General features: G+C 41.7%; 1 protein-coding gene across 14 annotated transcripts in view; it reads left to right on the top strand.

Moving 5' to 3' along the window:
- The window catches only part of LOC149434226 (AP-3 complex subunit beta-2-like), a 151503-nt gene that overhangs the window by 58108 nt on the left and 65847 nt on the right, over positions 1-27548 (top strand). For all 14 annotated transcript variants that reach the window (XM_089663982.1, XM_089663980.1, XM_089663983.1 and 11 more), the window contains exons 2-10: positions 3205-3280; positions 3373-3447; positions 3860-3955; positions 5262-5422; positions 11820-11886; positions 15566-15748; positions 18770-18949; positions 21014-21111; positions 24575-24629. In XM_089663982.1, the coding sequence (XP_089520108.1) occupies positions 3205-3280; positions 3373-3447; positions 3860-3955; positions 5262-5422; positions 11820-11886; positions 15566-15748; positions 18770-18949; positions 21014-21111; positions 24575-24629 (991 nt within the window). The remainder of the gene's footprint in view (positions 1-3204; positions 3281-3372; positions 3448-3859; positions 3956-5261; positions 5423-11819; positions 11887-15565; positions 15749-18769; positions 18950-21013; positions 21112-24574; positions 24630-27548) is intronic.

The following is a 27548-nucleotide window of genomic DNA, read 5'->3' as shown; positions in this document are numbered from 1 at the left end:
AGACCCCCCACCCCCACATATGTACACACGTACAAACGTAAAAGCACGCGCTGGGGCATCTATGCATGAAATTACGATTGCGATACACGTTACATATCGCCAGAATCAAAGCAATAATTCTACCACCAGATCTCCTCCATAACACTAAACTGATGACCTATAAGGGGCTTTAAAAGCGTCACCTATAGAAAATATAGGGTACTAAAGTTTGTTGCCATTTCACGAGCACATGCAAATTTAAGGTTTGACATGTTGGATATCTATTTGCTCGATGCAACCTCATCTTTTATATTTTACAAAACAATTGGCTAATTTATTGCTTTTTGTCCCCTAAAATTAACTTAAGTGTATTTTTTACTGAAATGTTGCATTTCGTAGCCCTTTGTGATAATATCGTGTGACATAAAAAATTGGAACTGCCATTATTTTATTCTCTAGGTCTCTGATTTCAGAAAATATATAATGTTTGGGGGGTTTGTGTAATCACCAGGCCTTAACTGATTTTTTTTCAACGTGTGCAAAAAACGCAAAAACAGCTCTGGCAGCGAAAGGGATAAACGATAAGCCCGACCCTTCCTGAAAAGCACCCAATCGGTGCTCATTACACTGCAAGATCTCTCTCCTTTTTGCTAGTCCCCTGGTGCGGTGCTGGAGACAGGCAGGGAGGTGAGGAGGAGATAAACAGTGCAATGTTAAAAATATTAAACATTTAAGTCGCCATAAAGCCCCTTTTTGTTTTTAAAAGCCCAAGATATTACTTAACCACTTGCCCTCCAGAGAAAAAAAACAATATTTTTGACTTTTTGCTATTAAACATGTCCAGTAAAAATGTAAAAAATCAACTTTCGGCATAAATTTAGGTCAAAATGTATTCTGCTACACGTCTTTGCTAAACAAAATCCCAATACGTGTAAATAAATTGGTTCACGTGAAAGTTATAGCGTCTACAAATGGCAGTGTATATACTGGAATTTTTTTTTTTTTTATACTAGTAATGGTGGCAATTAGCGACTTATAGTAGAACTGCAGGACTGCGGTGGGCATTCTGACACGGGGGGGGAACTAACTGTCACTGACATCCCCAATGACACTAATACAGTGATCATTGCTAATAAAAAGCACTGAAACTGTACTAATGACACTGGGTAGGAAGAGGTTAATATCTGGGGAGATCAAAGGGTTAACTGCATGCTGTATGCTGTGTGTGTATTTTACTGTTTAAGCACGCTGCTTTGTATTGCTCTGCCATGCAGAGCAATACAAAGCAACATGTTGAAGCTGACGGGAGAGATCTGTATTGTTTACATACAGACCTCTCCCCCATCAGTGATATTCAGCGGTCACCGGGTGCTGGTGGGGAATGTCCAGCTGGGAGCCAGTGATCGACAGCTGAATCCGCCAATGGCGGTGCGAGTAGGGCGCGTGTGTACCCTCTACCCGGAAATGGAAAATCACGTACATATATATATATGATTTTGCACAGCCATGCCGCCCTCTTAGCAGTATTTCTGCTATAGGGTGGCAGGCAAGCAGTTAAAGAACCTCAGATCTAAATAAGGTTTTGGTTAATTTTTTTTTTTAGGACAGGTAGATTGCCATGAGGGACAAGTAGATTGGGGCACTGATTTAGTCCTGATTTAGTTTTTTCAAAAATGTTCACACCCCTGTATATATATATATATATATATATATATATATATATATATATTATAGTGCCAAAAGTATTAGGGCACCCCTCCAAATCATTGGATTCAAGTATTCCAATCACCTTCATGGCCGCAGGTATATAAAATCAAGTAGCTAGCATGCAGACTGCTTCTACAAACATTTGTGAAAGAATGGGTCGCTCCTAGGAGCTCAGTGAATTCAAGCGTGGTACCGTGATAGATTGCCACCTGTGCAATAACTCCATCCATGAAATTTCCTTGCTACTAAATATTTCATGGTCAGCTGTTAGTGGTATTATGACAAAGAGGAAGCAACTGCGAACAGCAGCAACTCAGCCACGAAGTGGTAGGCCACATAAAATGTACATGCTGAAGCGCACAGTGCGCAGAAGTCGCCAACTGCCTGCAGAGTCAATAGCTAAAGACCTCTAAACTTCATGTGGCCTTCAGATTAACACAACAACAATGCATAAAGAGCTGTATGCAATGGGTTTCCATGGCCGAGCAGCTGCATCCAAGCCTTACATCACCAAGTGCAATGTAAAGCGTCAGATGCAGTGGTGTAAAGCACGCCGCCACTGGGCTCTAAAGCAGTGGAGACGTGTTCTCTGGAGTGAAAAATCATGCTTCTCTATCTGGCAATCCGACGAACGTGTCTGGGTTTGGTGGTTGCCAGGTGAATGCTACTTGCCTGATTGCATTGTGCCAAGTGTAAAGTTTGGTGGAGGGGGAATTATAGTGTGGGGTTGTTTTTCAGGGGTTGGACTTGGCCCCTTAGTTCCAGTGAAGGGAACTCTTAAGGCGTCAGCATACCAAGACATTTTGGCCAATTTCATGCGCCGAACTTTGTGGAAACAGTTTGGGGATGGCCCCTTCCTGTTCCAACATGACCGCGCAGAAATGCACAAAGCAAGGTCCATAAAGACATGGATGAGCGAGTTTGGGGTGGAGGAACTTGACGGGCCTGCACAGGCTTCTTGAGTCGTGACCTCAACCCGATAGAACACCTTTGGGATGAATTAGAGTGGAGATTGCAAGCCAGGCCTTCCCGTCCAACATCAGTGACTGGTCTCACAAATGCGCTTCTGGAAGAGTGGCCAAATATTCCCATAGACACAATCCTAAGCCTTGTGGACAGCCTTCCCAGAACGGGCGAAGCTGCTATAGCTGCAAAGGGTGGGCCAACTCAGTATTGCACCCTACAGACTAAGACTGCGATGTCATGAAAGTTAATTTGCGTGTAAAGGCAGGCGTCCCAATACTTTTGGCAATATAGTGTGCATATATATAAAATTTTATTTTTTTTGTATTGATTGCTTGATTATGACAATGTATTTCATCTGCAGGTGAATCAATCTTTGCATCAAGAAGATAATCCTGCTGTCACCAGTTTGTGAGCGTCACATTCGCTATTTTAGAAATATACCCTTAGAAATACAAAATTATCACTTGCTGCAATTCTTCTTGATACACAATTAAACTTTTGCATTAACAGTATACTTATTTTTTTTTAAAAGTTTTTTGCTTTATTCTGCAGGCACGATGACTTGAAGGAAATGCTGGACAGTAACAAGGACTCCCTGAAGTTGGAGGCCATGAAGAGGATTGTTGCTGTGAGCTGTTCTTTTCTTTCATCTTTGTGACAACATACGGTTTATCATGTGCTAAGTCTAGCAAGATAATACTATCTTCTTATCTTTCTCAGATGATAGCACGAGGAAAGAATACATCAGATTTATTTCCAGCTGTTGTGAAAAACGTGGCCTGTAAGAATATTGAGGTGAGATGAAGAAAGTTATGGTGGCACTTACTGATAGATGTCACACAATGACAATACACAGCAGCACAGGGCATAGTCAGCGTATGCTAACGAAAGTCTGGATAACATGGAGAACACTAGAACATGAGCTTACTGGGAAAAGTGACGGCTGCACATAAGCATATCCTGTGGTTGTAGACTTGAGACATGGAGTACAACATATTAAACATTCTGTGAGCTTACTTGTATAACTTTTGTTGTTGTAAGCCCTAAGCAGTATTGGCTTTTCATTTTTTCCTTTTCTGATACCCTGGGCATATCATTGTAAATACAGTAAAGTCTCCTTCCAAATGTGTCTGTAAAGGAACATCTCAAAATAATACGTCTCGTCAGTCACACCCTGCCTTAAGAGCTTATATGTCTTGTTTTTTAGGTGAAGAAATTGGTTTACGTCTATTTGGTTCGTTATGCAGAGGAGCAACAGGATCTGGCACTCCTCTCCATTTCCACCTTTCAGAGAGGTTTAAAGGTTGGTTAAGCATCAATATTGGCACCCACATCAGGACTCAGTTCTGAACTTTGATCTATACAAGCATGCTTTTGCTTACTGTCTCCTAGTTGTTCTTCCCCTTGTAGATTAAGGGTTCGTTCACACCAGCCTGCTCACAATGCTTCCTATAATGCATGCATGGTGCATGCTGAAGGGCCATGCGTTGTTACAATGCATTGCACAGTTTACAGTTGTTTTCTGTGTGCCCTTGTGCTGATCTATGCCAGTTTTTCCTAACCTTTCTTTAGCCCAAGGGAACTCTTGAATGTTTTTAGGTTAGCAACCCCTGCTAAAATTCATTGGAGGTCAGAGAGAAACATGTCCCTTCCATTTGTGGCCAGTGTAAAGAATTTCCCCTTGCACACAACTAAAGAGGTTCAGTGATGTCAAGCCCTGCCAAGTGGCATTGGCCTTGGACTATCAAATGGGAGATCAATCTGCCACAGCTCAAGAAACCTCTAACAACTGCCAGTGTAACCCTGACTGAGAACGGCTGATCTATGCAGATTGATGCAGCTCAATAAACATAGTGTGAATGTACCATAATAGGATCACTCAACTAACCCCTCCTGCCACCTCCGCAATAGCATATACTGATCTTTTCTCCTTCCTGTTTTGATCTCTTCAGCCATTGAGAGCAAAGCACAATACCTAGTACTGAGAAGTTATGGACCTCAGCTACAGTCTATCAATCAGGCAAATTACAGGATTTTAAACAGAATTATTCTGTGTTAGGAAGTTTATTCTTTGAATAGTGCATCAGAGAAACATTCAAATGACAACAGCTGTCAGAGAATGCAATTAACTAATGATGATTGGTCATGGTTCTTCTGCAGTTCAAAACCTCTTTTTTGAAGTTGACTGTGTGGATCTTTCACATTTGGCTAACAAAGATTTTGGTGGTACAGCCTAAGCATGGTCAAGAAGCCTGTTCCACACATTATGGGCACCTTTATGCTTACAAATAGTTAAAAGGATATATAATACTTTTTGCCACGTAATTAAGACATTTTGTAACAAGACGATCAGATTTCCCCCAATTACTTTCTGAAAGGGAGGGTTCATTGTTGGAAAGAAAATCGGTTTTGGAATCAAGCCTATCCCTTCTGCTTGCAAGCTGACATTAATTAATAATGTAAACGTCATGAGGCAAATGTCTGATAATCAGGAACTGAGACCTTGTGCTACCGCTAGAAATCTTTTTCATATTTTTATCATTGTCCAATATTTGTGCTGATAAAAGGAAGAATTAGGAATGAGATAAGCACTATGTTTATTTTTGCAGGACCCCAACCAACTGATCCGAGCCAGTGCTCTCCGTGTACTCTCCAGTATCCGTGTGCCAATCATTGTACCCATTATGATGCTTGCAATAAAAGAGGCAGCTTCAGACATGTCTCCCTATGTGCGCAAGACAGCAGCACATGCGATACCCAAGCTGTATAGGTAACAAAATTATTATTATTGCATGCAATTAGTATCATCTAATCTGTATTTTCATATGTTACAAACACATCAAGGTCAACAAAGTTAATAAGGGGGCTGGATGACCTCAGTTATAAGGAATGGCTACAAACATTAAACTTATTCTCCCTGGAGAGTAGGCACTTAAGAGGGGAAAGGATTGCAATATACAAATCCTTATGTGGGACTCTAGCATTGAGAGAAAACTATTTAACCCAAAGGTCTCTAAAGAAGACATAAGGACATGCAATAAAGTTGGACGAGAGGCGGTTCTAATCTCAAGGCGTTCTGTACAGTTAGATCCGTAAGGATATGGAACTCCTTTCCACGGTTGGTGGTGTTAGTGGGGAGTGTAGATAAATTCAAAAAGATTTTAGATGTGTTTCTTAGTGAACGTGGTGTACAGGGATATGGAAAAAGGTACTGACATAAACACAAATGCGCACACACACCATCAGGTTGAACTGCATGGACTGTCATAAGGCACCTTACATCCCATATATATAGGACATTTGTTTACAGAAGAAGCAGGACTTTTATGATGCCATGGACAATCCAAATATTATATATGGAATAAAAGGATTGTATTTTAACAGTTAATCTTTGCCTTGTACATGGCCAAATAGAAGTCCTGCTTCTTTTGTAAACAATTGTCTTTATTCAGCCTTAGCAACTATATAACTGTGTATGTAAGGTGTTTCAAAAGGAATGTTATGGGGGGTTTTTTAGCAGTTTTTTAAGCAAACATACTTGAATGGTTGCTACAGACTGCACCACTGTTTCTGGATAGCACTGATGTCAGAACCAGCAGGAGACTACTGGTCAAGTTCAGGGGGCTTTGACACTCCTAGTGCTGAATCAAGGGAAGGCATAGACAACATCAAAACCAAAGCAATGTTGAGGGTCAAATACCAGTCGGGGGGAGCCAGTCAAAAGCAGGGATCAAAACCATGTGATAATTTTGAAACAAGATAACTACAATGCATAGAGACATTGAAAAGAAACAGAGACTAGAGATAATGTCACCAGTGGGTGGCAATGGATCACCATTACAAGGTATGACCTGAAAATGCCTAGTTTTCTCCAGAACTTCTGTTAAGAACCTCCAGAACTCCTACCAGTACACATCTAGATGCGTAGCTGACATTCCCAGGCTTCAGCCCTCACTGGTATACAATAGAGAGATAGAAAGAGAATGGCCAACACAAGCAGGCTCCAAAAGAGCCAACAGATAAATTCTTTGCAAGTTGTCAGAAGAAACCGAACAGACTTGGAAGCAAATCAGCAACTAGTGGACTAGTAGGTTGCCAGAAAAGCAGACACTCAAGTCTGTAGGCAGACAAAAACAAAATAGATCAGAAGCATGCTGGGAGCAACCACACAAAGACAGATAAAATCAGAGAGCTTGAGCTGGAACAGAAGGTCAAACAGATTAGACAAATCAAGGCTAAATACTTAGGACACAGGACAAAATACAGAGCTGAACACAGACGTTGGTCATGCATTGGCATTTTCCAGTAAGAGACAAATCGACACACTTTAATAAATAGCAGCAAGTATGATGAGATTGGCATGGATCAGAATCGAGAGTGATCAGCAGGAGACAACAGATAGCAGAAAGGCAAAAGTAAAGAAAGGAGTGTGCAAGAAGAATAACGCACAGGCAGAGAAGCACAAAGCATGCAATGGATCCATGTATGCATCATAAACTCAACACACAGATTACAATGTGATTGTACTATCACCTACATGAGCCCTATGATAGCATAAAAAGATTTCTGTAGATGTCATAAAAAACTATTGAAAGTGACATTTGTAGAGATGTCAGATTGAGTCATTCCCTCTAGATCAGGGGTACTGAGTTAAAATTAATAGAGGTTCGGTCAGTAAAATTTCCTTCCAACGGAGGCCGAGTGTCATGTTGGTGCTTTGACTCCGATCCTTCACATCACAGCCTCCCGAGCATGTCAAAGTCCCCCCACCCACCTTTAGGGCCCAAACATCCCAGGCCTCATGGTAAAATGCAGGGTTCTACTGTGTGGACACCTGTAGTGTGAGGTGAAGGAACTGGTGTGGCGGTATGCATTTATGTGCATCGCATGTTGTTCTTTTTTTCTTTCAATTTTATTGAAATGTCAAAATTACATTTAATTCATTTTTATGCACCACCGCTCAAGTGAGGTGCATAGAAACAGACTGTAGGTGATGCTCCAATCCTTTGGAGAAAAATGCATACAGTACTACACTTCTCAGCACTTCTCAGGGGTACTGTTGCAGTGTGAATAGGACACATAGAAAACAATTGTTTTCTATTGCCTTTGCAGAAACCTGTGTTTTTCTAGTGCAGAAAAACACAGATCTCTGAACAAGTGTGAACAAGCCCATACATTAATTTCCTCAGTCCTCCCTTCACATCACAGACCCCCCTTTTACATCAGTGCCCTTAACCCCCCTTTGCATCACCCCCCCCCTTTTACATCACAGACCCGACCCATCACAGATCACCCTATCACAGACCACCCCATCACGGACTGCCCCATCACAGCACCCCCCCATCACAGACTCCCCCTCCCCACCACAGACCACCTCATCACAGTCCTCCCTCCATATTACATACTCCTGTCCCTTTCATAACATCGCAGCACTCCTCCCCTCTCCCCCTTCCTACAGTGCCCTATCCTATTCACACAGGATAGGAAGAACGGCAGGTCTTGACAAAGGGCCCCCCTGTCTAGCAACCAGTCACCCACTTCTTAACTTGAAAAGTCCCACCATTTATCCAGACCTGTTGTGATTCCCATCTGTAAATAAGGTAGGGCAGTGTGGGGAGGGGGAGGAAGGGAGAAGTACTGTGATGTGATGAAAGGAATAGACCTCTCATGTGCCCTTCCTTGAGGATGATAGCGGCAGCGGTGGGCAGGCGAGCCAGTGGTGGGAGAGGACACTCAGGCAACTATTTGGCAAGGTTGCAGTCCAGATAGGACTGTTACTGGGTCCGGATTCAGAGCGCAGTCTGCCATTTAGTGATGCCTGCTCTAGGTGATATTTTTTTCTCTAGAAAGTTTTTTCAAGCATTTTGTATGTTTCAGATTATTTGTATTGAATAAGCCTGACCTGTAGTTAACAGTTAATGCTTAGAGCAAATTTTAAAGTGTTACTAAACCCAGAACCCTGCATTCCCTATATCTGGTCTCCCAGAGTACACAGAACATGGAAGTACAATTATTTTAGTAAATATAAACTGCTAAATAACTTTTCTCATCAGCAGTTAGAGTAGTCTTGTGACTTCTATCAGTGTTCAGCAGGGCACATGTTAAAAGCTTGTAGGAGGAGTTTTCTTTCTGCTCTAGGAGGATGCAAAACCCCTGACCTCTGTCTGGACAGTATTGATTGGCCCTGTGCTGATCACATGCACTCTCCCAAAAAAAACCCCCTCTCTAGAAATACACACTAAACTGAGCATGTGCAGAGCTATGGTTCAGTCTGTCTTATCTGGAGATAAGACATGGACCTTCGAACAAGAGGAGGAACAGAGAAGACAGGATCAAATGGCCTTTTTAGAGGATTAACCCCTTAGGTTCCACAGTGAGTATAAAAAGCATGCTTTATTGCATATAACGACTGATTTTACTGTTGTGGGTTTAGTAACACTTTAAGTGAGTCAAAATAACATTTCTCATGTTGGACATAATGTTTCTCCACTCTTGCTAGCCTGCAAATACTGGTTATGGATATAGACATATCACTAACACTTAAATCGGATTTGTCTGGCTTTCACACTTGAAAACATTTATAAGACAGTATTTCTTCCACATAAAGACTATATACCCAATTAGATAAACCTCTTTTCTACAATTATCTACAATTAGTTGGCCAGCTGCTAAAAAACAAATGCACACCCCAGTGTATTTACAAAATAACCACACATCCATCAGCACTACCTTATAAACATAATCATACATTAAGGTGACTGTGTCATACACTCATTAAATACAAGTGAAACATCTGTGATATAGTGCTTGAAAAAAGAAATATATAAAAAATACAAAGAATCACAATAGTGAAGACCATGACAAAAATATTCAATAAACAATCCTTCTTCGACTCCCAAAATATTCCATCACAGTGCTTTGTGTACTCTTCAAGAAGGTTTAAAGACCCACCAGAATGTACTGACTCCTATAAAGCAGATAACACTTTTCACCATAGGGTTTACTTAGGATCTCAGGTACACTGCTTTTCCTAGGCCCGAATGGACTTTATGTGGAATTTCCCATTCCGCTAATGTTCTCTGCAGAAAACTGGGAGAGTATGATATGATCACTTTAAAAAAGAAGTTCGGGATTCTTAAAAAAAAAATAATTTATATTTATCTACGTTGATGCAACCTAGGTCCGATGCTGTATTTGTCCCCAGCCATTTCTTAGACTGAGAACTGAGCGATCAAAGACTGCTGATCGCTCACAGGAGTGCAGAACTAACTGCACTCAGGAGAAGTAGAGCCAAAAGAGCTCTGGCCCTTCTTCTCCTTTAATGTATGATTAAGTTTACAATCTAACACTGATGTATGTGTGGATATTGTACCAATATTTTATTGAATTCTTTAGTATGGTCAGAACTAAAAAAATATGAGTTCATTTTTATTTTATTTTTAATCAAGTAAATATGAAACAATAAAATACACTTACTTGCCTGTTTGCAGTCCTCTGTAGAATGTATACTGAGGTGCACATGTGCAACTCAGTTTATGGTCCGGCATAGTGCCTTTGTGCCAAGATAACTGCACTTCTGCACATGTGTGGGAATTAAATGATCCCCTGCTAACCAATCAAGATGGCTGAAGACCCGCACCCAGAAGAAGCTGGTGAGAAGATGCCGGCACCGGTGAGGGACCTTACAGGTGTTGCACAATTAGAGAAGAAGTAAATATTTTTGACTTTGGCTCCACTTTATATCTTCTCCTGCTTTGCTTAACCTCTTGTTGCCTGTGTTGCACAATGGTGTGCTGGCAAAGAGGGTGAGTTTTAATACCCACATGACACGCATATGCATTCTTGGATGGCCAGGGTTCCTGTGCTGAGAGCGTAAGCTGTCATAGACAGCTTTCAGCCTCTCAGTATGATTGGGAGTTGTTGGGACAGGCTCCCGAACCTGTGACCACTGTGACAGCAAATCACACATGATCGGGAAGTCCTTTCTGCCCTTAGGAAATATCAGATTTGGGTAGACTGACTCTTTATATAGCACCAATCTGCCGTTATGTTGCAGCTGAAACTTGACCTTTGTTTAAAGCAGTGTTTCTCAACCTTTTTTCAGTCAAGGCACCCTTTAAAATTATGGACAGTCTTGAGGCACCCTTTAAAATTATGGACAGTCTCAAGGCACCCCATTCTAAAATGCAAACAAACTATTCTGATAGTTTTACCTAGTGCAGCAACACCCACACATGTAGGATATCCAATGTTAGAGGGGATTTATTCTTCCAATGCAAATACATTTTTGCACACTGGTACTGAATAGTATTCCAATGTTTCTCTTCTCCCTCAATTTCTGTCTATCACTCAGCTAATTTGCCCCCATTACTGACAGACAGGGGTAGGGGAGGGTCAAACAAGGATTCTGTGCAGGCGACAGACATCCTCCATATCAACTGATGGCTTCATTGGTTGTTAGGATGCTGGCGGCTAGAACGTTGTAATGGTGCACAATGAAAACCTGTGGCTTTGTGTAACTAAAAGGCAGGCTTGATCCATCCGCTAACTTGTATACAGTTTTTGGACAATTTAAGCAGTTTGCCAAGGCATTCCTGAAGAAACATCAAGGCACCCCAGGGTGCTTTGGCACCCTGGTTGAGAAAGGCTGGTTTAAAGATGTATTGGTCCTGTAAATATCAATATTTTCATAACATATACAAGGAGCAATTTTTTGCTACTACTGTATGGGTACAAACAAGGAAACTGTGCCAATGTTTATAATATTGTTCTGCATTCCTTATGGCACACTGTGATTTATAACAGCAACAGAATTATCTTTTAGTTGTTGGAAAAAAATTTATTGCAGTCAGTAAGATGTCTGTTTTGCCATGATTGTAACCATTTTAGCTAAGTTGCTGACTATTTGTGTTTTTTTTTTTTTAACAGCTGGAAAAAGCTATACAATTGTCAGCTTCAGTAGCTATTCATGTTATCCAGTGCAACTGGCAGTATATTAGTCTGTAGCTCCATAGAGCAGAATTGTAGCTGCTACAATGCCAAAGAAAATAATCAGGGATATTTGTAGCTGCTACAAATCTCTGCTAACATGTTGTTGGTGTGACATGGGCTTTTCATAATTCTTTTCTCTCTAACTTAGTTTTCTATTCATGTTCTCCTCTGTGCAGCTTGGACTCAGACCAGAAAGACCAGCTTATTGAAGTGATAGAGAAACTTTTATCAGACAAAACAACAGTAAGTTTAGCATCTTTATATGGTTGATAATATATTCACGTTTATTCATAATTGTATTTTATACATTGAAACTTTTCAGCTCAAGGTAGAAATAAACATTTTTTATGAATATAAACGGCATGTTGGGATTTCTCATTATTACACACAGAGATGTTCCAAATTGCTGAGACTATTGCCATGTGTACACAGTTATCACACATTGGTATTGATTTGCTAAAGGCAAATTGACTGTTCACTTTGCAAGGGAAGTTGCACTTTGCAAGGAAATTTGCCCGAGAGTAGTGAACAAGGTGAAATTCTGCTGACTGCCATCATTCAATCCTGTGCAAGCAAAAATGTTGTTTATGTTTCTCCTTGCGTGTGTTTGGGTATTCTTTGCAAAGTGAAACTTCACTAAGTTCACTAAGCTCTGGGACAAATTACCTTGTAAAGTGCAACTTTCTTTGAAAAGTGAACAGCCTATTTGTCTTTAGTAAATCAACTCCATTGGCTGAGTCAGGATGAACATCACAGTGGAACTAGCCGGGAGGCAATGAGATGAAGAATTTAGATGTCTTACTGCCCATTTTACATGCTAAGACATCTTTGGCCTTGATTACACTGAGGCTGTGCTGTGTTTTTATAGGGCCCCAACAGCTTTCTGGTATGCTGCAATGGCAGTGGAGAGAGGAAGTACATACAGTATGTCACGGCTGTGATGCTTCACAACAGGATGAAGCAAACAATTATCCCCGTGTCACGTTCAGTACTGCCCACTGAATTTAATTGAATGGACGTGCCCTGCTACCATCTCGCAACCATGTGCACTAATGTGGAGGTTTAAGGAGTTAAAACAGTCTTTAAGGTAGCGATACAATGCCTCCTTACTGCCTTTCAAATGCCCTTTGAAGAGAGATCCGATCATGAATCGCTGTTCAGAGTGACCATGCTGCAGTGTTAATTATCCTGCTTAGCATCCTCTAGCAGTTGATGTGTCTGTACAGCCTATACAGAGCACATCTGAGCATTCCAAGAATAGGAGGTAAAGCAGAAGACGTGAGGGAGCTAGCTGCCTGGATTGATGCAGGTACTGTTTGCTAAAAGGCTCCAAGGTGCTGTGAAATGGGTCACCAACTTGCCATGTGGTAGTCCTGCACTAATGTTGATTTATTTGTATAGGATTTCTCAGCACTACTCCAGACTGTTATGAACATGGGATACTGAAAAAACTCAGCAAATAAAGTGTTTTGAAATTGTTTACACATTTCACGTTATTAAAAAGTGAAGGAGGATTGGCCACAACACTTGGCCAGAGAGACAATACAAGAATGACAGTGTACAGTTTTTTAGTAAAGTTTGAAAATAAACTAACAGTGATAGGTCTAGGGATGAATTGCAATAAACATTAGCGGTTAGGGGAAAAGGGGAAATGCCTCAGTCATTACATTAGAAAACATATTTCAATTTAAGTTAAGGGTAAGACTTCCATTTGAGGGCCATTAACTAGCAATCTGGTTTGGTACCACGGAATGTTTTGGAAGCATTGCACTATATATTGTTGAGAATCTACAGGCAAAGTTTAAATGAATGATTCCAAACCTGGAAGAATTTTTGGACTCATGATTTCTTAAATAAAACAGGATAATTTGGCTGAAAACAGGATAATTTGGCTGTAAACAGAGAAGCAGTGGGGGGGAGGGGGGAGGTGTAGATCCATGAAGGATGGCTTTCCCCCTTACAAGAGATTTAACAAGAAGTTGTTTACAGTCTCTTGAAATGTTGATGTCTGAGTTATTAATGAGACCAAAAAGTGCCTATTCAAGGGTTAGAGATAAGTAGTTCAGTAAGTTAAGGTAGCATAGCGCACTACTGAATGCCAAAAACGGTTAATCTTGGGGCATGCCTAGAAAACATAGAACGAGTCCGCAACTAGGTGGCCACATTTTGGACAGCAGGAAGAGAAGCTAAGGTCCATAAGATAGGAGCGATGTGAAGATATATAAAAATGGTGGAAAAATCGAAGCATCATTTTGCAGTACATTGTGGTTTTGGCCTTGCTCCAAGATAAAGAAGAGTGTCAGCCGGAAGGTGAGGGAAACGTCTGGTCCATTTGTTAAGGTCAGTCTTTGGAGAGGTGTAATCCAGTGGTTGCTGAAAATGGCTTTTATACTTGGGTTAGGATGTCCTAATAGTGTGTCCAATGAGCTTCTCCAGTCCTGATGAGAACATTTTTTAATGGTTGAAGCATTGCAACCTTTTTTTTTTAATTCTTTATTTAATCATAGGATTTGAAAAAGCAATACAAAACAGCCAGCACATATTACATTACCAGGTAACCTGAGTGGGAACCAGTCTGTAGAGGTAAAGAGATTGGTAAGGTACATCCTTCATAACAGGACATATTTATATACAGGAAAATAATAAAATGTCTCAGTAAACACAATCGGCTGTATGACCCAGCAAAGAGTTGCCAGAGATTAGCAAAAAATGTCGATTTGCACCATCATTTTACAAGAGACAACAATACATATGCATTAGTGCACATAACACAGAACGAAATAGTGAGCAGAAATGCGAACTAGGGGTGTAAATAGGAAAGTAGGGCTGAGAACAAGTAGAGAGAGGGAAAAAAAGAAAGAAGAGGGGAGAAGGAGAGGATGGCGAAAGGGAGGGAGAAAGAGGAGGGGGAAAGGGCTGGGAGGAAAAAAGGGGGGGCACAGAGTAAAGTAACTGTCTCTCTCTCTCGGATGGTTCCAACCACAAAGTCCACAACCCTGATTATTTGGTGTTCTAGAAAATAGGAGAGCAAATTAAGAATGAGAGGCAAGGACAGCCTGGTCCCTATAAAAAAACAGTGGGTCCAAATCTTCCAATATTTGTTCTTCTGTTCCTTCAGAATCATAGTCAGGCTTTCCATTTCCTGGATTACAGCAACTCTTGTCCGCCAATGGGCTATTGTGGGGGGGCTGGTACTTTTCCACAATGGCAATGTAACTTTTTGTGGGTGACTTTAAATATACACTCCACGGCCACTTTATTAGGTACACCTTGCTAGTGCCAAGAAAATATCCCCCTCACCATTACAACACCAGCCTGAACTGTTGATGCAAGGCAGGATGGATCCATGCTTTCAAGTTGTTTACTGGTTTGAACTTCAGCAAGTCGTCTTCACCACATCTAGATAACTAAATGCACTGAGTTTCTGCCATGTGCTTGGCTGTCTAGCAATTTGTGTTGCCAAGCAGTTGAACAGGTATACCTAGTAAATTGACCGGTGAGTGTACGTAAATTCAGTTTCATGACAGCGTTTTTGTAATTTTAATGCACCATAAATTCTACACTTCTATTCATCTCAAGTGAGAATGGGTTAATATGCCTGAGACAACTAGAAGGGAATAAGCAGTGAGCCACAGCTAAGACTTGTTTTTGAAAAAGCAGAGAAAAGTGATGAAACCTCTTCACATCTAACATACAGTAGTCGACCTTCATAATCAACAAATGAAGCAGATGGGATTTTGGATGTTGTGGCCTTAGATCTTGGCAGATCATAATGCTTTCAGTGACATTGCTCAAAACATTTACTGTCATTATCATTAGCGGATTGTACAGGGAGCCGATTTATCAAGAATTTAGTTAGAGGGCTAATTAATGTAGGTGACTAAGTGTTCTTCTAGGTCTGACCCTTTTATTTTTTCCCAAGTTGGTTGCAGGCAGTGTTGTGATGGCATTTGAAGAGGTCTGCCCTGAACGCATTGATTTGATCCATAAGAACTACCGTAAGCTGTGCAACTTATTGATTGATGTAGAGGAGTGGGGGCAAGTGGTAATTATCAACATGCTTACACGCTATGCAAGGACCCAGTTTTTGAACCCTAATCAAAATGTAAGTACCCTTCAGATCAACTCACATTACAGATCACGTTACCTGTTCACTGCTCAAGTTTACTAGCATGAACTACAGCTGATTTTTTTTTTTGTAAAGCAGTTTAAAAGGCAAGACTTTTTTACAATAATACATTCCCTGCATTAAGGTAAAAAATGTCCCAGTATTTGTTTGGCTGCCCCCCCCCCACACCCCTTTTTGATTACTAAATAGTCCTCACTTGATCCAGTGCTGTGCTCGTCTGTAGCGGTCCTCTCCTCTCTCTCTGCATTCACAGGACAGAGGCAGCAGTGGGAGCCATTGGCTCCTGCTACTGCTAATCAAATCCTGTGAGGAGGGAGCCGGGGAAGGGGGGGCAGGACTGAGCCATGTTGTGTGTTGCGTGTGCCAGAGCGGTACCCCAGAAAAATAGGTTCTGAACCGCTCTGTGCAATACCATTGCACATAGAACGGAAGTATACCATGTTTATTATTAAAAAATAATATCCTTTACAACCACTTTAAGTTTCAAATTACATTTACTTCCTTTTACAGACTGCTAATTTTACTGTGATCGTGTATGGAAATAACCAACTTTATAGCACTTTTTGAGCCAAGACAACTTTCCTGTCTACCCTCCTTTAAATGCATGTGTAATGAAAGCATTTCTTTTTTTAATTTGGATAAAGTGGAGAAAGGTTTAAACCCCTGTAAGTTTGTTTTTCGTTTTTAAAGGGAGATTTACCTTTAATTAAAGGATAAATAGACCTAGGAATAAAATGTAAAACATTCCATTATACTAGTCCTTAGACATGGTGACTACCACTGGCATAGCATGGGGGGTTACAGCCAGGGCTGTTGCCCAGGCTCAATAGTTAGGGGGGTGCAAAAATTATTGATAGTCCTGGTTCGTTGGTGGCGGGAGCGGGGTAGCAAACAGCAGCGTCCTTGGGGTACGGGCATCTCCACACGGCGAGTGGGCAGCCCCAGAGCTGGAGGCTGCGGGAAGGTGAACAGTGAGGGCAGCTGGGTCTTAGAGCCTAGGAAGGAGAATACCAACAGTGGACACAGACTGACAGCATCCCCGGCGCAGCGAAGCCTCTGAGACCCTGGGTTCCTTCCAACAGTGACAGCAGCCTGGAGGACAAGGACAGGAGGGAGGCGCAGACACCTACTGCTGGCATGGAAAGTGCCGGGCATCAGACACACCTACCCGAGACTGGGACAGGGGGGCAGAGGAGGGATTGCAGACAGGGCTAGGGGTCTCTCTCTCACTCCCCCCTCTCTCACCCCACTTTTCTCTCTATCACCCCCCTCTCTCTCATCTCCCCTTTCTCTCTCATCTCACCCCCCTCTCTCCCACCCTCCCCTTTCTCTCTCTCATCTCCTCCCCCTCTCTCTCACCCCCCCCCTCTTTCTCACCCCTTCCCCTCTCCCACCCCTCTCCCTCTCTCACCCCCCCCCCTTTCACACACCCCCTCTCTCTCATCTCACCCCCCCATCTTTCTCTCTCATCTCACCCCCCCCTCTTTCTCTCACCCCCCTTTCTTTCTCCTCTCCCCTTTCTCTCTCATCTCACCCCCCCCCCTTTCTCTCTCATCCCCCCTTTCTCTCTCTTACCCTCTTTCTCACCTCCCCTTTCTTTCTCTCAGCCCTCTCTCACTCTCCCCCCTCATCTCACCCCCCTCCGTCTCTCTCACCCCCCTCTCTCTCATCTTCCCCCTCACCCCCTTCTATCTCACCCCCCTCTCTTTATCACCTCCCCTTTCTCTCTCTCACCCCTCTCTCACCCATCTCTCTAACCCCCCATCCTCTCTCTCTCTCACCCCCCTTCCTCTCACCCCCCCTCATTCCCCCCATTCTCTATCTCAACCTGTCACTGATGCATTAGTGACCAGTGACAGTCACTAATGACAAAGGGGTTAATTAACTCTGCCAATGCCCAGCATGGGGATGGATTAAAGTAGAATTTCTAGTTTAAATCTAACTAGCCTTACAAATTCTCCTATACCTCCCTCCTAACACCTATGCTGGCTAACCTGTGTAGAAAAGATGTATACACCTATTTTCAGGCTGCTCCAGCTTGGTCACACTATCCCTTGTGTGAACCAGTGGTGTATGCACGGGAGAGGAGGGAGCGCCAACAACAGATGGGATATGGTAACCTATGGGGGATGTCACTGCTCCAGGCTTTACTGGCCATTGTCAAGAGCTCTCTCCTCTCCTGTAGCCACCGCTGACTGACACGGGATCATGTGACCAGACCGGAGCGTGCTGATAATAAGTAAGTCCACAGGTTAGGGGGCATAAATTACTTGCCATGCCCCAGGTGCTGACAACCCATGATATGTCACTGGTGACTGCATTAGCTTTCATTTTTCAGATTAAGAACATTTTCATTAAGAAAACAAAAAACCTGTTGATCTTGCCAGAAATTAATTGTCCCTGTCAATTCTTCTGACCTGGAAACCTAAACAGTGTAATTTTTCTTTTGTAAACTGCTTAACCTCTCAAACCCATGTAATGCAACTGAACAAAAATAAACATGTTTAAAGTCCAGTCTGGTTGGCAGTCATGGATCTCTCCATACATACAGGAGGAGTGAGCATAGCCATCCAGGGACAGGAAGTGTATTATTCACAGGAAAGGGAAAAGACCCTGAAAAAATTAAACTAATGCAGGCACCCTATCTAAGGCCTGGTAGGCTAAGATACATTAAATATTTGGTTTTGGGTTAAGATACACTTTAATGTCCTAGGGGCAAAACAAGAAGTGAAATAAAAGTCCTTCAAAGCAAGGGATATTCCCTACTTAACAGCTGTTACAAGAACAAGTGCCCTCATAAAACTGAATGCCCTCAGATCTTGTTCTGGTAATCTTTGGATTCCCAGTTCATGAGTTTCTGACAATGGTAACCTGGACAAATACAGACAGTGGTTCTACCTACCTACTTTACAGGGGTTCTAACTCTTACCTACTGTATCCAAAACAAACAAAAAAACTTTGAGATATACATATATTTATCTTGCTATGTGCTCTTAGGAATCTCTCCTTGAGGAAAACCCTGAGAAAGCATTCTACGGGTCAGACGATGATGAAGCGGGAAAAGAGGATAAGGCAGAAGCATCTAATCTAGTGAAACGGAAGCCTTATGTTATGGACCCAGACCACCGCCTTCTTCTCCGTAACACCAAACCTCTACTTCAGAGCCGTAATGCAGCAGTAAGAAACTACACCTTTATACCTCCAACCATGTAATTTAACAGGAGGATAGATAGTATGTTTTGCTAATTTAACAAAAGCAGAGAAGAAGACAACTGCACAGACCTTCCGATGTGTCTGTACTACACTTCTGTTTATTTAGTGTTTTCAGTATTTGGAAGTTTGTGACCTGCTGTAAGGAAAATATGTTGGAACAAAGTCTGTTTATTGCTCTGGATTATATAACATCGTAAATATAACCAAGTAATTCAAGCCTATTTATAGCCCAAACAATTTTTTCATAGTATTGGATGGAAAGGGGAAAGTTTAAAAGTTCTGTAGGGTTTTTATTGTTGTTTGTGTCTTGCTGGGGAAATTTTTCTTTTTCAATGATTTCTTTGAGTTTTTTTGAAAAGAGTAAACATCGCAACAAGTAATCCCGAGCAGGGGCAATGACATTAGTTGACAACATATCATCAAAAAAACAGGGAGAAATAATGGAACAATGAATGCTTTTAGATGGTAAGTAATATGACCATCATAAGAAGCAGATAAGCTGAGTTCTCAAAATGTAAGCTCTTCTATCCAGTAGAGATGGAGAATATGCTCGAGTAGAATCCCATCCGGCCTGGAGGCTAAAGGTATTATAGGTTTGTCGGGCCCACAGAAGGCAAGACATTGGTAAGCCATGGTTCCCATGTACGTAGAAACTTGTGTTGGGACTCATTAAGAATACTAGACATTTTTTCTTTGGTCATCATCAAAGTTGTATGGGCCCTGACTTCCTGTAAGGAAACTGAGGGCATTTTCCAGGCTTTAGCTATTGTTTGCTTGGTCACTAAAAAAAAAAAGGTATATGGCCAGTCACTGTTGGTGAGAATAAAGACCTAGGATTGGGCAATGGAGTAGAACAAACTTAGCATCCCTGGGAACTACCAGATGGAACAAGGTTTGAAGAAGTCCAGAAATTCTGGACCACATACCACCATCAAAACATCTATCCAAATATTAAGGTTGGCTTGGGCAATCGGGGCTGGGACCCAATACCACCAAAGGAAAACTTTATAGGTCGATTCCAGGGTGGTCGTATTGAAAGAGAGTTTCGCTACGTGAGACCAGACTTTAATCCAAACCTCCAAATCAATAGGAGAAGCTAGGTCGCGTGTCCATTGTGATACATAGGAAAAAGAAGCTAGTGTGCCTCTATCATTGAGTGCAGCATAAAGGATTGAGATAAGTCTGGGGGAGCCCAGATCACGTGGGCAGATGTGTTCGAAGGCTGTCTTATTGTACGGGAAGCTTGGGACATTTTTCTATCAGATTTAATATCTTTTCTGTGTCCCCATAAAGGAAATTTCTCTTCTCCTCCTTGCTTCCTGCGTCCTTGTTGGGGGATTTCCCATCGCTTCCTGTACTGTCTGACATCCATTAAATAGACAGGAAATAGGTAGTCTTCCTACACTACTTAAATAGGCCAAGTAGAACATGGAAAATTCTCTAAATGGGTAAACTGAAATAAAAAACTGAAAGAAGTTCTAATCCACTCTGGCCAGAACTGCCTGTTACGTAAAGCTGTTCTTCTCTCTGTTTGAAAAAAATAAAAGTCAGCAGCTACAAATACTGTAGCTTCTGACTTTAAAAACAAAAGCACTTACCTGTCTAGGGATCCAGCGCAGTCCTCATTCGGGTCAGTCTTTCGCCGCCACTGGCATCCGCATGTTTAGTGTGGGAAACCGGCTGTGACTCCTTGCAGCTTCACAGACAATTCCCATTGTGCGAGCCGTGCTGTGTTGTGTGAATGGTCCTACAGTCTTCTGGAACCTATGACATGTCCCAAAAGGCAGGAAGGGTGGTGCCAAATGTCAGGTGAAATCGCCTAGGCGATCACACCAGAAGTACGAGTGAGTACCTACCAAAGCTAAGTACCTGTTCCGCCAAAAAAGTCCCAAAAGATGAAGCTGGGGGGGAAGGAGGACATAAAACAGAACTTCCCCTTTAAGATTAAGTTCTTTAGATATAATATGTAAAATATAATGTTAGGAATTGACTGAGAGTCTCAAGAAAGTTCTAATAATTTTTTTGCAGGTTGTTATGGCAGTGGCTCAGCTATATTTTCATCTTGCACCAAAAGCAGAAGTTGGAGTGATAGCAAAGGCTTTGGTTCGATTGCTACGTAGTCACAGGTATTAGAGCAAATTTAGTCAATGGTATGCTTAACAATGAATCTTGCTTTTTTCCACTTTATATCAGTACTTACCAGTAAGATGCATTTATGTATTATGTATTGCCGAATTTACCTATTTTGGATCAACATTTCATTCTAACATGGCCACCTACTCTTTGGGTGAATGCACAGTATGTGGGAGTCAACCACACTTAAGAGCAGTCTTCTCAACATTTTTAACATAGAAGAGCCTTTAAAATAAATTTCTGGCCCCAGAGAACACCTGCTAATACTTACTATCGCTACAGCTCCTGGTACATTATCATGATGATCAGTGCGAAGAATGCTGCTTACATTTGTGGTCAATTGGAAGAATCCCCCCTTTACAGATAGCTAAAAAGATCATTGGTGTCAAGGGTTACTTATCTGAGAGGCAGAAAGTGCTCACTGCTCAAGGGACATCTAGCAGCATCTGGAAGAAATTTAGGGTACCTAGGGAATGCTGGTTTACAAAACCTGATTTAGAGTCTCTTACTATATAAGTGGAGGTCTGTAATGTCCAGTGCACTCCTTACAGCTTTTCAAACTTTCATAGCAGTGAGTACTACGGTGGCAAAATAAGGGCACTATCATGAGATGAGAGGGTGATGTGAAAGAATGTACAAATTGCAGTATATATATGTACTAACTTACACAGTGGCGTCACCTGCATACCATATAGAGCAACAATGCAACAATTCAGGACCACTAAGAACCCTTTCCTTAGTCTCACCCTGACAAAGGAGTCCTCAGTGGCCCTGAAATGTCATGTTGTTTGTGACAAATAAAAGTCCCAAGTATGGCTTTGCATGGTGTGCTTGTGACAATTTGCTTCTTTGCCACTATGCAAGTGGGTACAATTGGCATTACCGTTTGGTATTAACAATTCTGTTGTTGCTGATATAAATAAACTTCTCCTGTATGTGGTATATTTACTGTCTGCTCAGTTAGATAATAAACACGTCTGTACAGAAAACAGCAGTGAAGGAAGGCCCATAGCAGCATACTGATAGCACAGTCTTGTGATTGCTGCACTGTATGCTGTAAACTGATTATTCACAGGGGAATCACCCAGACATAAAACTGTCACCAGTCTGGTATCACGTGGAATGTTAGGTTTCCTGTTAATGTTGCAGGTTTCCAAGCTGCTGATCAGCTTTCACTGCCCTGGAAATGGATACAAGATGCCATGTTGCATAATGGCACATCAGCGACAGATGTCTGTCAAATCCGGACAAAAGAAGGGATACAGCAGTTTGGAGATCTGCATGAAACTAATCTGATATCAATTTCTTTAATGCATTTCTAAACATATACAGTGGGTAAAATATGTATGAACATGTCACCATTTTTCTAGGTAAATATATTTCTAAAGGTGCTATTGACATGAAATTTTCACCACAAGTTGGTAACAACCGTTGCAATCCATACATACAAAGGATCAAAAACAAATAAGTTCAGAAATTGTTATGTGCAGTAATCCAGCCCCTTGTCAGTGCAAATTAATATCAGCTGGTTTAGTCTCAACTGATGGCCTATAAAAAGGTGCCTCATTATCAAGGTGTTACACAAAAAAAATCTCATTATGGGTAAAAGCAAAGAGCTCTCTCAAGACCTTCGCAACCTTATTGTTGCAAAACATACTGAAGGCATTGGTTACAGAAGGATTTGTAAACTTCCGAATGTTCCAGTGAACACTGTTGGGACCATAATTGGGAAGTGCAAAGAATATCATTTCACCATAAACCAGCCACAACCAGGTGCTCCTCACAAGATTGCTGACAGAGAAGTGAAAAGAATTATCAGAAGAGTTGTCCAAGAGCCAAGGACCACTTGTGGAGAGCTTCAAAAAGACCTGGAATTAGCAGGTACAATTGTTTCAAAGAAAACAATAAGTGAGGCACTCAACCGCAATGGCCTGTATGCATGCTCACCACGCAAGACTCCATTGCTGAAGAAAAAGCATGTTGAAGCTCATTTAAAGTTTGCTGCACAACATTTAGGCAAGCATGTGAAATACTGGAAAAATATAGTCTGGTCAGGTGAGACCAAAATAAAGCTGCTAGAATGGCCCAGTCAATTAACTGATTTGAATCCAAAAGGAAATAAATGGATAGAACTAAAGATCAGAGTTCATAGAAGGAACCTTCAAGATTTGAAGACTGTTTGTGTGGAAGAATGGGCCAAAATCACATCTGAGCAATGCATGTGACTAGTTTCTCCATAAATGAGGCATCTTGAAGCTGTCATTACCAACAAAGGATTTTCTATGAAGTATTAATATATTTCCGTTAGCGTGTTCAATACTTTTTCCCTGTGTCATAATTTCTGAACTTATTTGTTTTGGTTTCTTTGTATGTATGGATTGCATGGGCTGTTACCAACATGTGACGAACTTTTCATGTCAATAGCACCTTTAGAAATATCTTTACTAAGAAAAATGGCGACGTGTTCAATACTTATTTTACTCACTGTATAGTGACTGGTTGTAAAGTTTAAGGGTGCAAGTGTTTGTGAATCTGTATACTACTGGGAATGCGAGTTGCAGCAAAAAGACTTTTATATATATATATATATATATATACAAATCATTCCAACTGTGATCATTTTATATTTTAATAATATTGAAGAAAGTTAAACAATGTATAAAATCTTTAGGGCAACATATATATTTTATCTTTAGCAATAAAGAGAGGGTCCAAAACTACTGTGCACTCGTAAGATTTTTAAGGAATGTTTTTATTTATGCCAGGGACGTTTACTATACTTAGAATTATTGTGAATAAGCCCATTAAGATTTGTACTAGATTTAGTATGGAATGCTGCTGATCTTCTCAACGTTCAACTCTTAAAGAGAAGCTCCACCCAAAAGGGAAAGTTTCACTGTAAGGCCTCCACCCTCCCCATCTAAACCAAATGGCACTTTTTTTTGGGTGGGGAGGAGGGTACCTGGTTTTGACAGGTACCCACTTCCAGTTCCGCTGAGATCTCCTAGGCGATCCGAGGGAAAGTTTTTCTCATCCCCCTCCCTGCAGTCTTCTGGTACACTTTACAGGTCCTAGGAGACTGCCGGACCATTCACAATGCACAGCACGTCTCGTGCATGCACAGTGTGCACCCTGTTGTGAAGCCGCAAGCTTTCACAGCTGGATGCCCACAGTTGAGGTGCCAGCGCCGGGGAGAGAAGACCAAAGGAAGGAGCAGCTCAGGTGAGCACATCCTGTGATCCTTGGACAGGTAAGTATCTGTTTTTGTCTGATAAAAATGATTGAAACTCCTCTTTAAGATGGCTACTATAACCAAACCCTGCTGTTTTTTTTCTATACATTTTTTAATTAAACAACTTGTTATTTTTTGCTTCAATAAAATTTTTACGGGTTGTTCTGTGTTTTCACTGCCACTCAGTTTAATCCCAATAAATATTTTTGTCACTTTCCTCCTAGTGAGGTACAGTATGTGGTACTGCAGAATGTGGCAACCATGTCCATCAAAAGAAGGGTAAGTGAGTCTCAAAGGCAGATCAGTATATCCTTATTGTTGTCATTCTTAACCTTTTCATGACCAGAGAACTTTGATGCCTAGATGCTAAGGCCAAATTTAGCAGCATCAGCATATATAAGTTAACTTGATCATAACTTTGTGACTTATTTTCGAACCTGAATAATCTTTTTATTTTTTAAGGGCATTTGATTTTTGTTTTTTAAACTATTTTCCGTGTTTTTATTTTTACTATAGGCTGATAAATGCACAAAAAATGTAACTGTTTTTGATTCTAATTCATGTGTTTTATATTTTTTGTAATCATGTCTGACAATTATAGTATTAAACAGATTACACTGACATCTTCAGGCTGCAGTGCCATCTGCAGACTGAAGATTTATTTTGTTAATGAAGCCTCCCACCTACATAAGTCTTTATTGGGTATATTCGAATGTCATTAATCTAGAACTATACTAAAAACTTTTTTAAAATTTTGAATAGAGTAAGATAAGTAAGGTTATAACCCCCTGTAATTTTTTTTATTTTTTTTGCCATCCTTTTTCCATTGAAGAGATTTCCATTTGTTTCCTGTCCCAAAGCCAAAACAAGAAGTGAGAGAAAATCCTACGAAGGGAATTCCTGGTTACCACCAGGGTCACCAGAACTAGTGTCCCCCATTGGAAGTTCTCCCCTCTATTAATGTTCTAGGGACAACCCAATATTTGGGATTTCGTGACAGATTCCATGGCAGCATATGTATGGGTTTAACACCGCCTCCTCTCCTACACTATAGGACCCCATAAATTTTGACTCAGTGCCAGAGGTCGCATTCTTTTTTTGTCCTCCTCCTAGGACCAAAGACTGGGTTTGAAGTCATACCGTGTTCCTTCGCTCAGGATAGCATTCATGACCAAGGCCTGGTGGCTCAGCGCGCAAGCCATTTTCCAGAAGATGTGAGGAGATGTGTCTCCCATCAGTTCCAGCAGTCCCTAACTATTAGTGGGGTGGAAAAAGAGCAGAAGGATGCACTGCCATGAAGAGCTAAGGCCCTTTCATTGGTGGGCAAGTAGAAATTTGGCTGGATAGCGCTGCTAATAGCAGGTGACCATGTAATGCCCTGAACGGATGCAGCAGTGTCTTCCTTACTCCAGGCAGGTCGCATGAGTGCCGTGTCCAGGGTGATGTATATCTTCTCCTATTGTTTACATGGCAACAGTTTATGTTTGTGCTCTTGTTTTTTTTGTTTTGCACTTTCTTTCCATGGCTGTAGCGTCTTTTTGGCCTCCCATGGCAGCTGGAGCGCATTTTCATTCCTGGTCGCCTCTCTCTGTCCTGGCCGGTGCCCTCTGGCGGTTTTGCGCATGCATGGGCCTAGGCTGAGATCGAGGCCTGGCTTTGCACATGCATGCTCCTGTCAAGATGGCGGAGGGCGCCGACAGGCGGCTCTGGGGATCCAGCACAAGCGCGCTGTGGCGGCAGTGATGCCAGCACATGCAAGGATTTTAAACAGCTATCAAAGCTGTTACAATTGGTATTCCTTGCGGGCTTTGTGCAGCATTCTCCCCAGGTGCAGTGGTTCTCTGGCAGGTATGGGTTTGCTGTTCATCCCCTCTATGTGCTGCCTGCTGTCTCCTGGTGCATCCTAATTATGCCTCTTGTTCTATTCCACTGCAGCTTGGTTTGACTGTACAGTTGACCTTATATGGATGTGTCACTGCCCCCTTGTGGCCAGACCTTGTGGTATAATTGGGAGTTTTAACCCTTTATCTTCCCCGCTTGCTTGGGCACTCCTATAGTGTTTTTTTAAACTCTTTTCTTTCCTTTATACCCTATTTAGTTTTTGTCAGTCTTTCCAGTTCTGGTCGACAATGCACGGCATGCGAAGACAGGGATCTTTCTACGTCGCAACACCGTCATTCCTCATCTAGATCCAGACATCATTGGTCACTGTCTAGATCCAGGCTTTTCAGGAGAAGTTTAGAATCCTCCTCCAGGCACCGTGCTCACCGCCAAACCACCAGCCACGCCAAAAGAAAGCTTTCTGGGGATGCAGGACTCAGGTCCCAGAGGGCAAGTCACTTTGTGATTCATGCTATGCTTAGTAGGTGAAAGAGAGTGGCAACCAGCAGGTGGAGTCTCTGGTTACCTGGGTGGTACAAGAGTCCCTTAAACAGCTGGGTACTAACCGCACCCGTAGCCCATCAGCTGGGTTGTTTGCTTCCCTCCAAATGAGGGAAACAATGTGCTGGAACCTTCCCAGCCAAGTCACCCATCAGTTAGAGCCTCAGACAGTGAGGTGGACAGAGAGGATCCCTACAAAGGCTTCAACTTTGCCCTGGTGCTGCCTTTGGTGAAGGCCATCAAGGAGGCCTTGAAGTGGGCAGAGCCAGTAGAGTCCCCATCTAAGAAGAGAAAATTGTTCAAGCATGTCAAAAAAGAGCATTGAGATTTCCTGTTCCTGGAGAAACTAGGGGAGATCATTACAGGAGGAATGGAGCAGGAGGGTCAAGAGAAAGACCTTCTTACTAAGCAAGACGGCTAAGCCCTATCATTTCAAGAATGAGGAAGTGAAGCATTTAGAGCAGTGGTTCTTAACCTTTTTGGAGGTACTGAACCCCACCAGTTTCATATGCGCATTCACCGAACCCTTCTTAATTGGAAAAATAAAATATGATTTTTAAAATTCAAAACATAGGTATATATTTATACATAGGTGCACAAAATGAACAAAACCATTAAGAACAAAGAACAAAACCATTAAAACATAATTTTCACACAAAAACAAAATAATGAATATTTACCGCAAATCAGTGTGACTTCTGCTGTTGTCTTTCAGAGGCCAGTTCAGAAATGCGCGGCATTACCTTGGCAAGTGCCACTCTCATGTCATTTTCGCAACAAAGTCTGTTCCTTTTCTTCGTCTTTATGTCCAGCATC

The sequence above is a fragment of the Staurois parvus genome, unplaced genomic scaffold, assembly GCF_062004578.1.
Source record: "Staurois parvus isolate SC_StPar_1 unplaced genomic scaffold, SC_StPar_1.0 ptg001805l, whole genome shotgun sequence".
Lineage (NCBI taxonomy): Eukaryota > Metazoa > Chordata > Amphibia > Anura > Ranidae > Staurois > Staurois parvus.
This window is presented reverse-complemented; position numbering and strand designations above follow the sequence as displayed.